The sequence below is a fragment of the Myotis brandtii genome, unplaced genomic scaffold (genome assembly GCF_000412655.1).
Source record: "Myotis brandtii unplaced genomic scaffold, ASM41265v1 scaffold276, whole genome shotgun sequence".
In the NCBI taxonomy this organism is placed as follows: Eukaryota; Metazoa; Chordata; class Mammalia; order Chiroptera; family Vespertilionidae; genus Myotis; species Myotis brandtii.
The window spans coordinates 2,565,294-2,579,308 of NW_005360509.1; the positions used below are offsets into that span (position 1 = coordinate 2,565,294).

Consider the following 14,015-nt stretch of genomic DNA (forward strand, 5'->3'; position numbering starts at 1 on the left):
AATTTTTTAATTTAATTTTTGAACGTGCTCATTTTTTGGACAAAGAATTGCATGTTTATAGATATATTTTTAACATTATCTATAGCTATACTATTTCCAAAGGTGGCTTCAATAATAGATACATTACAAATCATTTCACAGGGGATTTCAATAATAACTATTCCTAAATGAAAACTGCTATCAAGTTTGCCATCTCCAAGTTTTACTAACCATTCACTATAAGCTGAATCCTCTGATCTCATATTTGTTGTAAGAGACAACTTTCTGAAACATCCCCAAACATTACAGTAAACTCATTTGTACTATGGCTGATCGCATAGCATGCGGTACACTACTGAGACATTGTCGTAAATCCCCTCCAAGAAAGAGAAGTTTCCCACCAAATACAACATTCAAATTCATAATTTCTCTTAGTAATCTGTCTATGGTGTTTATAGCATGACTGGATGCCATGGTGCATTCATCAATAATGAGAAGTTGGGCCTTTTTAATAGTTTTAGCAACTTCACTGTTTATATCAAGTCTAGAAATTGAAGTTTCATTTAATGGAATTGGTCATTTATATTGGGAATGAAAGGTTCTTCCACCGAGAAGTAAATTTACAGCAATTCCTGTAGACTCTGTGGGTAAAACAGTACCACCACGACCTCTAGTTTATAAAGATATGCCTCCACACTCCGAGGGCCGGTTCCTGCCTCAAACCTCGCCTTCGCAGGAAACAGTTTGGGGAGGGTGCAGCCATTGCTAAAGCAACCCCTGCAGGACTGACTTCCTTCCAGTTGGTCAAGCTTTGGTTGTGATGGGTGTTACACCCAGGGTTTTTATATAAATAGATAAGCATTTGTGCATCTCAAATGATGACTGGGCAAATAAGATACCTTTTTCTGCATGCTGTATGCCTCTAAGAGAGTAATACAGTTTCTGTACAAGGTTACACAAAACATTGTGTTAAATATGTTAATTTCTTCTTTTCCACTCCTGGCTTGATATCCCAGAAACTCAAAAGATATTTTTGGGAGGAAATTTGGCTATTTGACCAAAACACAGCTTTCCTGTAACAATAAAATGATGTCCGCCTTGAGATTACCTGGCACTTTAGATGAACTATTAGTCTTATTTTAGGTCAGTTTGGATTAGGGAAAGCAATTTATTGATTTTAAACTAAGACTCAATTTTCAATTATGCCACCACCAATTAACTGAACTTTAATATAAATATATATATTAAAAGATATAAAAAGATATATATATCTTTTTATTGATTTCAGAGAGAGGAAGGGAGATGAAGAAAGATAGAAACATCAAAGATGAGAGAGAATCATTGATCGGCTGCCTCCTGCATGCCCCCTACTGTGGATCCAGCCACAACCCCGGCATGTGTCCCTGGCTGGAATCGAACCTGGGACCCTTCAGTCCGGAGGCCGATGTTCTATCCACTGAGCCAAACCGGCTAGGGCTATGAGCTGAACTTTAAGGTGAAATCATAATCACCTTAAAAATCTCTGGTTAGAGAAAATAATTTTCCCACTGCCATTGGTATGTTTTTGTTTGATAGAATACCAACACAGTACTCCCAGGACGTTTCATAACTCAGGAGTTTAATTTCAGAAGGTAAAACTGCACTTGATATTTTAAAATATATTTTTGTTTTGTAACACAAAACATTATTTGATTACTTATCAAAGTTAAATAACCCAGTGTATTAGGAAAGACAGTTTCCATTGTGGATGACAAAAATCCACCTCACACTAGCTTAAGCAAAAGGGGAATTTACTGGTTTGCAAGACTAAAGTCCAGAGGCATTTGAATTAATCAGGCTCTATTTAGAGTCTCTGAAGGTATTATCAGAACTCTCTTCCCCTCCACCTCTCAGCTCCACTTCCCTTTGTGTGTATTCTAATACAAGATGGCCACCAGTACCTCCAGGCTTGCTTCTTATTAACTCAGCAACCCCAGTGGAAAGAGAGCTTTCCCTTCCTACACTTGAAAGTGCTCAGATGTTTATTGATGATGATTTTTCCCAGTGAGGACCATGCAGAGTTCAGTACACTTAGATTATGGACTATTCTACTTATATTTATATCATGTCTTTATCTACAGGGTGGGGCAAAAGTAGGTTTGCAGTTATGAGTAGGAGAAAACAGTTTATTCATGTATTATTTGTTATTGTGTTATTTTTCATATGAACAACTGTAAATATACTTTTGTCCCACTGTATATGTTTGCCTTTATATCCCTTTAACAGTCTAAAACTAGAGTTTACAAGGTTATTCATAAAAGTTTTAAAAGTTGGTATTCATTTATTATTGTACAATTATCAGATTAAAAGAATTGATTCACAGCCTAGAGATAAACAACTAAATTACTTTTAAGTGATATAATAGTAGTTCATATTATATATAAACACTCCTCACTTTGCATGGTAGTACAGACCTATAAAAATGACTGGACAAGCTGAAACTGTGCAAAGAAATTTTTTATAATCAACGAGAAAAATTAGGATTCTTCCATAACCTTTATAAATATTTGTCATAACTTGAAAAATTCTTTTTTTTTAATTTTTATTTTCTAAAAATCTTTATTGCTGAAAGTATTACATATGTCCCCTTTTCCCCCCATTGACCTCTCCCAGCTTGCTCCCACCCCCCACTCCAGGCCTTTACCACCCTATTGTCTGTGTCCATGGGTTATGCATATATGCATACAAATTCTTTGAGTGATCTCTTCCTACCCATCCACCCCTGACTTCCCTCTGAGATTCGACAGTCTGTTCCATGCTTCTGTCTCTGGATCTATTTTGTTCAACAGTTTATTTTGTTCATTAGATTCCACATCTGAGTGAGATCATGTGATACTTGTCTTTCTCTGACTGGCTTATTTTGCTTAGCATAATGCTCTCCAGGACCCTCCATGCTGTCTCAAAGGGTAAGAGATCTTTCTTTTTTATTGTTGCATAGTATTCCATTGTGTACATGTACCACATTTTTTTATCCATTCACCTACTGATGGGCACTTGAGCTATTTCTAGATCTTAGCTATTGTAAATTGGGCTGCTATGAACGTAGAGGTGCATGCATTCTTTCTGATTGGTGTTTCTTAGGATATAGTCTTAGAAGTGGGATCACTAGGTTAAATGACAGTTCCATGTTTAATTTTTTGAGGAAACTCCATACTGTTTTTCATAATGGCTGCACCAGTCTGCATTCCCACCAGCAGTGTACTAGGGTTCCCTTTTCTCCACATCCTCGCCAGCACTTGTCATTTGTTGATTTGTTGATGGTAGCCATTCTGACAGGTGTGAGGCGATACCTCATTGTCATTTTAATTCGCATCTCTCTGATGATCAGTGAATTTGAGCATTTTTTCATATGTCTCTTGGCCTTCTGTATGTCCACTTTGAGAAGTGTCTATATAGGTCCTTTGCCCATTTTTTTAATGGGATTGTTTGTCTTTTATTAAGTTGTATGCATTCCTTATATATTTTGGATATTAACCCTTTATCAGATATATCATTGTCAAATGTTTTCTCATACAGTGGGTTCCCTTTTCATTTTGTTGATGGTTTCTTTACTGTGCAGAAGATTTTTATTTTGATGTAGTCCCATTTGTTTATTTTCTCCTTAGTTTCCCTTGCCCTAGAAGATGTAGCCACAAACATATTGCTATGAGAGATGTCTGAGATTTTGCTGCCCATGGTTTTTTCTAGGATTTTTAGGGTTTCACGACTTAAATTTGTCTTTTATCCATTTTGAGTTTATTTTTGTGTATGGTGTAAGTTGATGGTCTAGTTTCATTTTTTGCATGTAACGATCCAATTTTCCCAACACCATTTATTGAAGAGGCTGTCTTGACTCATTGTATGCTTTTGCCTCCTTTGTCAAATATTAATTGAGCATAATGGTTGGGGTTCATTTCTGGGTTCTCTGTTCTGTTCCATTGATCTATATGCCTGTTCTTGTGCCAGTACCAGGCTGTTGCAATTACAGTGGCTTCATAGTACAACTTGATAATCTAGTATTGTGATCCCTCCAACTTTGTTGTTCTTTCTCAAGATTGCTGTGGCTATTCAGGGTCTTTTTGGTTCCATATAAATTTTTGGAGTATTTGTTTCTTAATCTTTGAAATATGCCATTGGTATTTTAATAGGGATTGCATTGAATCTATAGCTTGCTTTTGGTAGTATGGACATTTTAATAATGTTAATTCTACCAATCCATGAACATGGTATATTCTTCCACTTGTTTATATCCTCATCTATCTCTTTTTTTAACGTCCTGTAGTTTTCTGAGTACAAGTCTTTTATCTCCTTGGTTAAGTTTATTCCTAATTAATACTCTGTAAGTTTAAATCAGCTTCTAACTTTTCAGCCTTTGAACTTTCAATGTCATGAAGTATCTTTGAGAGTTCCTTAAACCTGAAAATTTTTTGCCTATGTCACTTTCCTCAGGACCATCTTCATCTTTTCGTCACAACCACTTTCCTTCTATTTGTGGATAAGCTCACCTTCACCAAGTTCCTTGGGCTGCACATTTGAGTCTCTTGAATGGCAGCAGGGTCACTGTTCCCACCATCAGCTATTTCTTCTTCATTTAAAAAAAATCTTCACCCAAAGACATATTTAGAAAGAGGAAGGTAAGGGTAGGGAGACAGGGGAGAGAGAGAAAGAAGCATCGATGTGAGAGAGAAACAGCGATAGGTTGCCTTCCATATGTTCCCCGACTGGGGGATCAAACCTGCAACCCCGGTATGTGCCCTGATCAAGAATAGAACTGGCAGTCTTTTGATGTACGGGGCAACACTCAACCACCTGAGCCACTCTATAACTGTTTACATTTCATCTGAGTTTTACTTCTAATACTATTACTCTTTTTTTCTGTACTGCACTTTGATCTTGGCCAGTTTTCTTTTTCAATTATTCGTTTTTATAAAATGTTACATGAGTTTATCACTGGAGACAAGGAGGCAACGCAACTCTGCTTTATTGTCTGAACCGAGTAACAGTGCGAGGACCAGTCACCAACAGACTGAAATAGTGACAAGATAGGTTATTGATCATGATGGGCATCTATTATTTATGTAGTGATTTGTGGACAGAAGAGCTGGCAGTGAAATTTGTACTTTCTATAGTTACTCACAGTTAACATACATTGGTAACTGAAATTTGTGTTTATCTGAACTGCGCAAAGGGAGACATACCTGTGCTATAACTCTGAAAGTGCTCAGATGTTTGTTTATGATGATGTTCCCCCTATTCTATGATATTTGGGAATTAAATAATTTAAAATGTTTATATGTTATAAAAATAGATGATAAAACATTTTCTTTCAATCCCTGATTACCATCCCCTCCCACACTATCCCCCAAGGTTTGTTTGGGGTTTTTTAGGGGTGGGATATGGGGCAGGTAGCATTGTTTCTCTGGGGCTGTCACTCTAGGAACTTCATTACTAAGTTTGACTTGAGAACCCAGAATTTAGCCTTAGTTTAGCCTGAATGAAAGACTCTTAATGCTAAATTGCACTTTGTTTCTCCTTTTAGATTGATATAGAAATCAATGGTGATGCAGTGGATCTTCATATGAAATTGGGTGACAATGGAGAAGCTTTCTTTGTGGAGGAGACTGAAGAGGAATATGTGAGTTCTAGTGGGTCATATCCACTTTATTCATTGTATTCAGGCCTCTGGTGCATATCCCAAAAAAGAAATATTCCGTTTTCATGGTTAGTTGTACGTCAGAAAGGAGCTGGAGGAGTGGAGAAGGATCTTTTCTCCATGCCAGATTTCAGGGTTCAGAGAGAATGCAGAAGGCCTTCATACTTGCTTTGTTTTAATAAGGAAAGGCACATCTTTTTCTCTAACTTTAATGAGCTTTCTTATTTAGTGTCTGTTACAGTTTATACCTTGACTTGAATACATATGAGTTCTGCCTAAGTAATCAAGGTGTATCTCTTCAGATTATGTGTGTGTTGGTACAAATGTGACCTTTAAACTTGGAAAGCAAGTTTACCATTTTGATTTGGGACATTGTATCTCAAACCTTGAATAGTCACAGTGAAGTTCATTATGGTCTCAAGGGAATTAAATCAGCCTATACCTTTTATAAGCAATTACTGCATGCTTGGCTTCTTTAAGCAAGAGAGCACAACTTGTCCTTACCAACACACATTCCCTCCCCCTCCTACCCCCACCTCTTCCCCAACCCCCTTCCCCATTTCCCTTCCCCATCCTCTCCTTCTCCCTCTCTCCCCATCCTTCTCCCTCCCCTTCCCTCCCTGCCTCTCTTTCTCCCTCCCCTTCTCCCTCCCTGCCTCTCCCTCTCCTCCCCCTTTCCTTCCTCTCCCTCTTTCCCCCTCTCTTTCTCTACCCCTCTTCTCCTCTCTCCCTCTCCTCCTCTCCTTTGTATCCATTGATTTGAATTGGTGGTAAACTATCCTTAATAGATTTAATGAGGATCTTTTAAAAAATTCTTAGAACACATTGTTAAATCTTTCATCATCTATCTCTCTATCAGCCTAAGTGACCATTCGACTGTCCAACTGGTAGCTATGATGTGCAATGACCACCAGGGGGCAGACGCTGCAACCGGTAGCTATGACACGCACTGACCACCAGGAGCTGCCGAGCTGCAATGACTTGGCAGCTGTGGTTCTCAGGTGACATACCCGGAACCAGAGAGGAGGGAGCACCATTCCGGGGTGTGTCACTCAAGAATTGCCCTCTCACAATCCAGGACCCTTGGGGGATGTCGGAGAGCTGGTTTCGGCCCAACCCCCACAGGCCAGGCCGAGGGACCCCACCTGTGCACGAATCCGTGCACCAGGCCTTTAGTAAAGAATAAAATCTCAGATCACTATGGCCCATGAGGCTTAGTTGGTTGAGCATTGTCCCATGCACCAAAAAGGTCACAGTTTCAATACCAGGTCAGGACACATAACTAGGATGCAGGTCTGGTCCCCAGGGTGCGTGCTGGAGGCAACTGATAGATGTTTCTTTCTCATCGATGTTTCTCTCTCTCTCTCCCTCTCCCCTCCTCTCTCTGAAATCAATTTAAAATATCTATACTAATAAAAGGGTAATATGCTAATTAGACTGGACATCTTCTGGATGTCCCTCCGGACAAAGCCATGTTGGGGGGGGGGGCGAGGCAGAGGTGGTTAGGGGCGATCAGGTCGGCAGGGGAAAGCAGTTAGGGGGTGATCAGGCTGGCAGGGGAACAGTTAGGGGACAATCAGGCTGGCAGGGGAGCAGTTAGGGGGCGATCAGGCTGGCAGGGGAACGGTTAGGGGGCAATCAGGCCAGCAGGCAGAGGTGATTAGAAGCGATCAGGCCAGCAGGCAGAGGTGATTAGGGGCAATCAGGCAGGTGAGCGGTTAGGAGCCAGCGGTCCCAGATTGCAAGAAGGATGTCCGACTGCCGGTTTAGGAGTATACATATAAAGAAATTATCATGTAAAAAAAAAAGTACAAGTAAACTTTATAACAAAAACCATTAAATTAAAAGACCTCTGGATGTCAGAGACCACAGCCTGTCACTTTGATAATATCCTATCATTGCAGTTTCTCTCTAAGTATGTGTTGTTGGTGAATACAAATTTTGCTTGGGAAAACAAAACTTTGGCCTTGGTGTAATATATTTACCAAACCTAAATTCAAATGCTTGATTTAAAACAATTATGGAAACCCACTTATTTTCAGTATATTACATACAGTGTGTTCTGAATTATATGAGGCTAATTTGGATCTCTGTTACCTACCTTCCATTTCCTCCATGATATAAAAGAATGAAGCAAATGATTATGAAGTTAATTTCCTGAACACCAGACTTGATCATTTATTTAATAATAAAAGAGTTTATTTATAATTGTTGGGATTTATTTTCTTCTTTTTAATTCCTAAAAGGGTATCTTAAATGTTTTACGATTTAAAAATCCACTAATTTTATTTGTTACAGAGTATTGTTTCTGTTATAATCATCTTCCTCCATCTTCAATTAATTTGGCAAACACAAGCATTAACTATAAATTTTACCATAGTTTCTCACTTCACATAACCCAGTGGTTCCCAACGTGGGGCACACACCCCAAAGAGGGGGCAATTTAACTTTTAAGGAGGCCAATTTGAGAATGAGTTATTAACAGTGAATTTTTTGCATTTCTTATGGTTCTAGGGGCCTCGTATACAGTATATAAATGTATATTTTGACATATTTATGCATGTCAGTTCTCTATTATGTTTTGAAACTTTATTTGGTATTTTTTCATGTTACTTCATGTTACCATTTTTTTTAACAATTTCTTAGTGATTTCTTCCTCAGTACTTTAACTGTCCTTTCCTTCTTTTATTTTTCTCTTTCATGGATGCCATATTCTTTGGAAGCTTGTTTAGACCAAGTTAATGGCCTTTTAGGCTTCCTCCACGTGAATAGGAGTTCACTTTTTGAATAAGAATTATATGTCACAGGATGGGCATCAGGATTTTATAGATGCTTAGGTGGGGCATGGCCAAAAAAAGGTTGGGAACCACTGTCCTATTGTCCGTTGTCTGATGGGGTATTTTTGTCCTTGCTTTCTGCTTTGTCCGTTTTTACTGTTCTTTGTAAGTTCTTTACAGATGCTTTGTAACACTTCCTTGGAATTCATCTGCTGCTGCTTTGAATTTCTTTTTACAGATAATTTAATTGGCTTTGCTTTAATTATAGCTTTCATGTTCCATGCTGTCTTGGCATAATGGTTCCTCCAAACATATTGAGTTATGTGGACCAAAGTGAGCTAATAAAGCTGTGTGCAATAAAGTAAAGACCTATTTAGAGTGGGCAGTGCCCCAGTTCAGTGTGACTTTCTTGCCTTCAGGGACTATTGTTTCTGCCACTATGAAAATTTAGATACGCAAAGAATTTATTATTATTTTGGTTGTCCAGTTTGCCATGGACAACTTTTCTTTCTTTATGTTCTCTTTAAGGAAAAACTTCCTGCTTACCTTGCCACTTCACCAATTCCTACCGAAGATCAGTTCTTTAAAGATATTGACTCCCTTTTGGTAAAATCGGTTGGAAAGGAAAGACCATCTCAGAGTTCCAACATCTCGCACATCTTGGAAACAGAGACGGTTTTTACTCCAAGTTCTGTGAAAAAGAAAAAAAGAAGGAGAAAGAAATGCAAACAGGACAGTAAAAAGGAAGACCAGACAGTTTCCCCTGCTGCAGAAGACACTATGGATATGGATCTGAGCTCTGATGATGACAAGGGGGCCCAGTCAGCAAGGTAGGACTCTCAGTCTGGGAGGGCTCTTTGTGCAGATGCCAGATGTTCATGCATGCTCCGAACAGAACACAGCTAAAGTGAGAAGCTGTTTCTTTTATGGGTCTACAGTATGAGGTTTGGACTTGTTTTTCCCCTTGACAGTTTGTTGTGGAATCAAGTAGGAAAGGCATTTTCTTTTTTTCTTTCCATAACTCGACAAAATTTGCCATCAGACATCCTGCAGTAGTGCTCAAATATCATTTAAAACAGACTGGCAATGTGTGTCTTTTCATCCAGTAAGTTTCCAAAAGCCAAATAAATTGTAAGTCTCAAAGAAGATCTGAACTAGTGACTCACCTCTGGGTACGCAGATACAAACATCAGGACTATTTATTTCCTAACCCAGTGGTCTTGTGCTTGGTATCTCACCTATTCCTGAGAATTATTAAAAAGAAGAAGGGGGGGGAAAGATTTAAAAATATGAACAATAATTGCCGAACCGATTTGGCTCAGTGGATAGAGCGTCGGCCTGTGGACTGAAAGGTCCCAGGTTCGATTCCGGTCAAGGGCATGTACCTGGGTTGCGGGCACATCCCCAGTGGGAGATGTGCAGGAGGCAGCTGATCGATGTTTCTCTCTCATCGATGTTTCTAACTCTCTCTATCTCTCTCCCTTCCTCTCTGTAAAAAATCAATAAAATATATTTTAAAAAAATAAAAAAAATATGAACAATAAAATGTCAATAAACACATATCTGTCAACAAATGAATCTAAAAAAAGGAAACGAAGCAAAACAGAAGCAGAATCATAGATACAGAGAACATTTTGTTGGTTGCCAGATAGGAGGAGGCTTGGAGGTGAAAAAAGTAAAGGGATTAAAAAATACAAATTGGTTTTTACAGATAGTCATGGGGATGTAAAGTACAGCATAGGGCATATAGTCAATAACATTCTAACTATGCATGGTGTAGGATGGGTACAGACTTACTGGGATGATCACTAAGTTATATATAATGTCTAATCACTGGGGTGTACATCTGAAACTAATATAATATTGTATATCAACTGTAATTGAAAAATAAAAAAATGATTAAAAAATTTTAAAAAAACACCCTAGTAAGTTAAAAGAGGAAAGAAGGGTTTTGTTTTGTTTTAAGTGAGAAATCTTGATGACTACTTATTCACCAGCTCACTAGAAGAGCTCAAAATAGATGCCAGTTTTCAAGTCAGCAATGTCTGAGGTTGAAAGGTAGCAATTTGGGGTAGGACATGTATTTTTTCATTCAAGATTGTATTTTTAGATTATCTCTCACCTTTTATACTCAGTGGTTGCACTGGCACAGGAAGGATCATAGGTATGTCAGTGGGGTGCTTATCTTCATTGGTAACCATTGAACAAGAAGCTGCTGCCCACAAGCATCCCTAAATTTTCAAATCTTTTATGAGAATTGGGGTGGGGGAGGATGGCATTGTGACATGTGTGCTGGTCCACTTGTATCCTTCGTTCTCAGCTGCTGAAAAGAGATTATGCCCTACTTCCTGGGAAAATAGTGCTTTAAAGTTCTCTTCATGAAAAATAATTTCTGTCTCTAGTTATAGAAACCAAATATATACCAATTGTAAATTCTGTTGTGACCTAGTATATGCTTGATTGACCAAGTTTTTGTTTTAAATGGTCAAGTCAGGAAAAAAGTGCTATTATTGTATTACTAGAGGCCTGTTGCACGAAAGATTCATGCACTAGGCCTGGGTCCCGGGTGCTGGAGGAAAACCGGTGCCGCTCCGGCCGGAGCTGCCTTCACAGCCCTCGCTGCTCCGGCCGGCGCTGCCTTCAGTCTTCACTCGGCCACTTCGCGCCTACGTATGCAAATTAACCGCCATCTTTGTTGGCGGTTAATTTGCATATCTCACTGATTAGCCAATGGGAGGCATAGCGAAGGTATGGTCAATTTCAATCTTTGTCTATTATTAGATAGGATAGTTATACTCTGTTAATGAATAACATAGTATAATAATCCCTTTTTGGCAAAACTGTTAACTTATTTTCCAAAACTTTAAAATCTGGGTTGTAAATTCTGGAAAAAAATTCTATATGTGATAGTAATTTTTAATATATGAACTCCTTTTCTGCCGATCTTTTATTACTCAACTACCATATTTGAGACTTTCTTTCTCAGTCTTCCCACACTGTAGATTTTTATTTCAGTTCTCCTAGAATACAGAATTCCTCTGTTACAACTAAACAACAGAAGAAAGCAAAAAGTACTTTAGACTCTACAGACCAGTGTAAACTATACCTAAAAAAAATTTAAAATAATTCAGCTGATTTTTTTTTTTTTTTTTTTGGTCAGTGTCAAAACACTAGCTGGGAAGAGCTTAATTAAAGTCCCAAAGAACTTTAAGCTAATACAGAGTACCATAGTTTCTTAAAAAGAGACTCTTATTCTTTTCTTCCTGCTTCCAGTCTCTTAAGGGTTATTTGTCTTTTCCTTTCCTAAGAGAATATACTAGGAGACCCTTTGAGATCTTTTATTATTTGATTTTGGTTCTATTAACAACAGTGTAAACAGTTCCTTTAAAAGTTTTGATTTATTTATATTAAAATGTGTAGTGGGCAGGAAATGTATTCTTTTGACAAAAAAACTCAAAATACACATGCATCTAAATTTTATTTGGATTAGCATTAATAATCCCTTAAGTGCCTTAATTCCTGGAAATGTTTTTGCCAACTAAAATTCTAAGATCCACCAGGAAGGATCCTGAAGTAAAACTTTCGTCTTCAAAGTTTTGTTGACGAGTGTTCAACAAAGTCCTTTGTATAACATAGAACTAAGTTTAGAACTCCTGAACAACCTGCAGCTTTATTTTTATTTTTTTTCTATTTTTCAATTACAGTTGACGTTCAATATTATATTAGTTTCAGGAAAACAGCATAGTACCAACCTGGGAAGTTAAAACATTTCTGAAACATATGCGAAGTCATCTACTAGATGCACAAGAATTATTGTTCTAAAGGAATTTTGTAAATGAGTGCTGCAGGTGGACACTTGACAAAAATATTGGTGAATGCCTTTCTTTTCCAGATTGTGTGAAAGGCTGCATCAACCAAATATGTTAGTGTACTGATTTGGTCTACAGTGACATGGTTGCCAGCTTCTCTATTTAAACAACAACCTTGCTTGCTTGGCATATCAGAATGCATGTAAACTAGGGCCTTGTAACAATTTTCATGAGTTTAGTGGTTTGCCTTTTCTGTAGGTACCAGTGAATCATAGATGCTACCACTTGGAGGAACACTTTCCTGAAATTTCCTTAAAACAGGATCTGCTTAATTATGCAGCCAACAGATATTAGGAGTTTGAAAAGACAAGATGTAACAGTTGTGAAAGTTCAGGTCATATACTGAAATAAGCGCTAAGCTGATAAAAGGTAGAAGACTGAAGCAGTTAAACTTCTGATTGTGGAATAGCGACTTCCTGATCACTCCAGGCCTTCATTTTCTTAATCTATGAAATAAGGGAATTAAGCTACATGGTTTGCAAGGTCCTTTCTGCTCATTATTTAGATTCTAAAATAATTTGGATGAAGATATTTAGGGTCAAAAGTATTAACATCACATTAAGTGACACGTTAAAGAATCTGAAAGAAAAAAGAATAGAAAGTCTACCGTCTTTGCAGTAGTGAGACCTAGAGCTATATGGTATTGGAATTTGGAACTTTAAAAAAAATATTTTTGTTGAATTTAGAGAAGAAAGGAGAGAGATATAGAAACATCAATGATGAGAGAGAATCATTGATCGGCTGCCTCCTGCATGCCCACACTGAGGATCAAGTCCACAACCCAGGCTTGTGCCCTGACAGGAGTCTAACCATGATCTCCTGGTTCATTGGCTGATGCTCAAGCACGGAGCCACACTAGCTGGGTGGAATTTGCAACTTTTAAATATCTTACCCTCCTCAGCTCCTACCACTTAGGAAAGAAATTCTGTTTCTAGAGAAGATACCTAAAATAAATTATTTTATTTTGATAGATACCATTCTATTTAAACTCTCTTCATTCATAACAGAATTAAGGTTAATTAAGGCTCCTGAAGGAGGCAAATGAAAGACAGCATCATTCTTTAAAGCAGGTTACTATATCACAAGGTAGAAGAAACTCAATTGATGGAAATTGGAGTTTTAAACTACACAGAGCTTAGTGTAAGCTGTACCTAATGAACCTCTGTCTCTTCCTAAAATTGGACTTTCGGCTTAAATATAGTACAAAAGCCATGTTTGTCCTTCCAGAGGATGTGTGGACATACCAGATGTACAGGTTAATAATGCGGATTTTGTAATCAAAGAAAACAGGATAATTTCAAGAGAAACCTCAAAAGTGCTTTATTCAAAGTAATGTCCATTGCTAGCTACACATTTCCCCCATCTTTCAGGTAATTTGTGGATACCATCCCAATAGAACTTTTCTTGTTTTGAGGCAAACCATTCAGAGACCCAATTTTCCACTTCTTTGTATGTTTTGAAGTGCTGCTCAGAAAGTGCATGTGCCATCGATTGGAACAAGTGTATTCTGAAGGAGCAAGGTCTGGTGAATACGGTGGGTGGGTTAATACTTCCCAGGCAAGCAAGATCTTTTAACAAGTCTTTAACTGGGTTTTAAGTGTCCGATGGTGCATCATCATGAAGCAAAATTACTTTGCCATGTCTTCTGGCCCATTCTGGTCGTTTTATGATCAAAGCATGGTTCAAATTGATTATTTGTTGTTGGTAGCGATCAGTATT

General features: G+C 38.0%; 1 protein-coding gene and 1 long non-coding RNA gene across 4 annotated transcripts in view; one reads left to right on the top strand and one right to left on the bottom strand.

The window, feature by feature from the left end:
* The window catches only part of LPIN2 (lipin 2), an 88,740-nt gene that overhangs the window by 44,490 nt on the left and 30,235 nt on the right, over nt 1-14,015 (top strand). For all 3 annotated transcript variants that reach the window (XM_005868743.2, XM_014541681.1, XM_014541682.1), the window contains 2 exons: nt 5,537-5,632; nt 8,956-9,257. In XM_005868743.2, coding sequence (XP_005868805.1) covers nt 5,537-5,632; nt 8,956-9,257 — 398 coding nt within the window. The remainder of the gene's footprint in view (nt 1-5,536; nt 5,633-8,955; nt 9,258-14,015) is intronic.
* The window catches only part of LOC106726514, an 8,381-nt gene continuing 3,543 nt past the window's right edge, over nt 9,178-14,015 (bottom strand). The window contains exons 2-3 of the long non-coding RNA XR_001362588.1: nt 12,060-12,065; nt 9,178-9,263 (exon numbers count right to left, since the gene is read on the bottom strand). This is a non-coding gene — a long non-coding RNA (uncharacterized LOC106726514). The remainder of the gene's footprint in view (nt 9,264-12,059; nt 12,066-14,015) is intronic.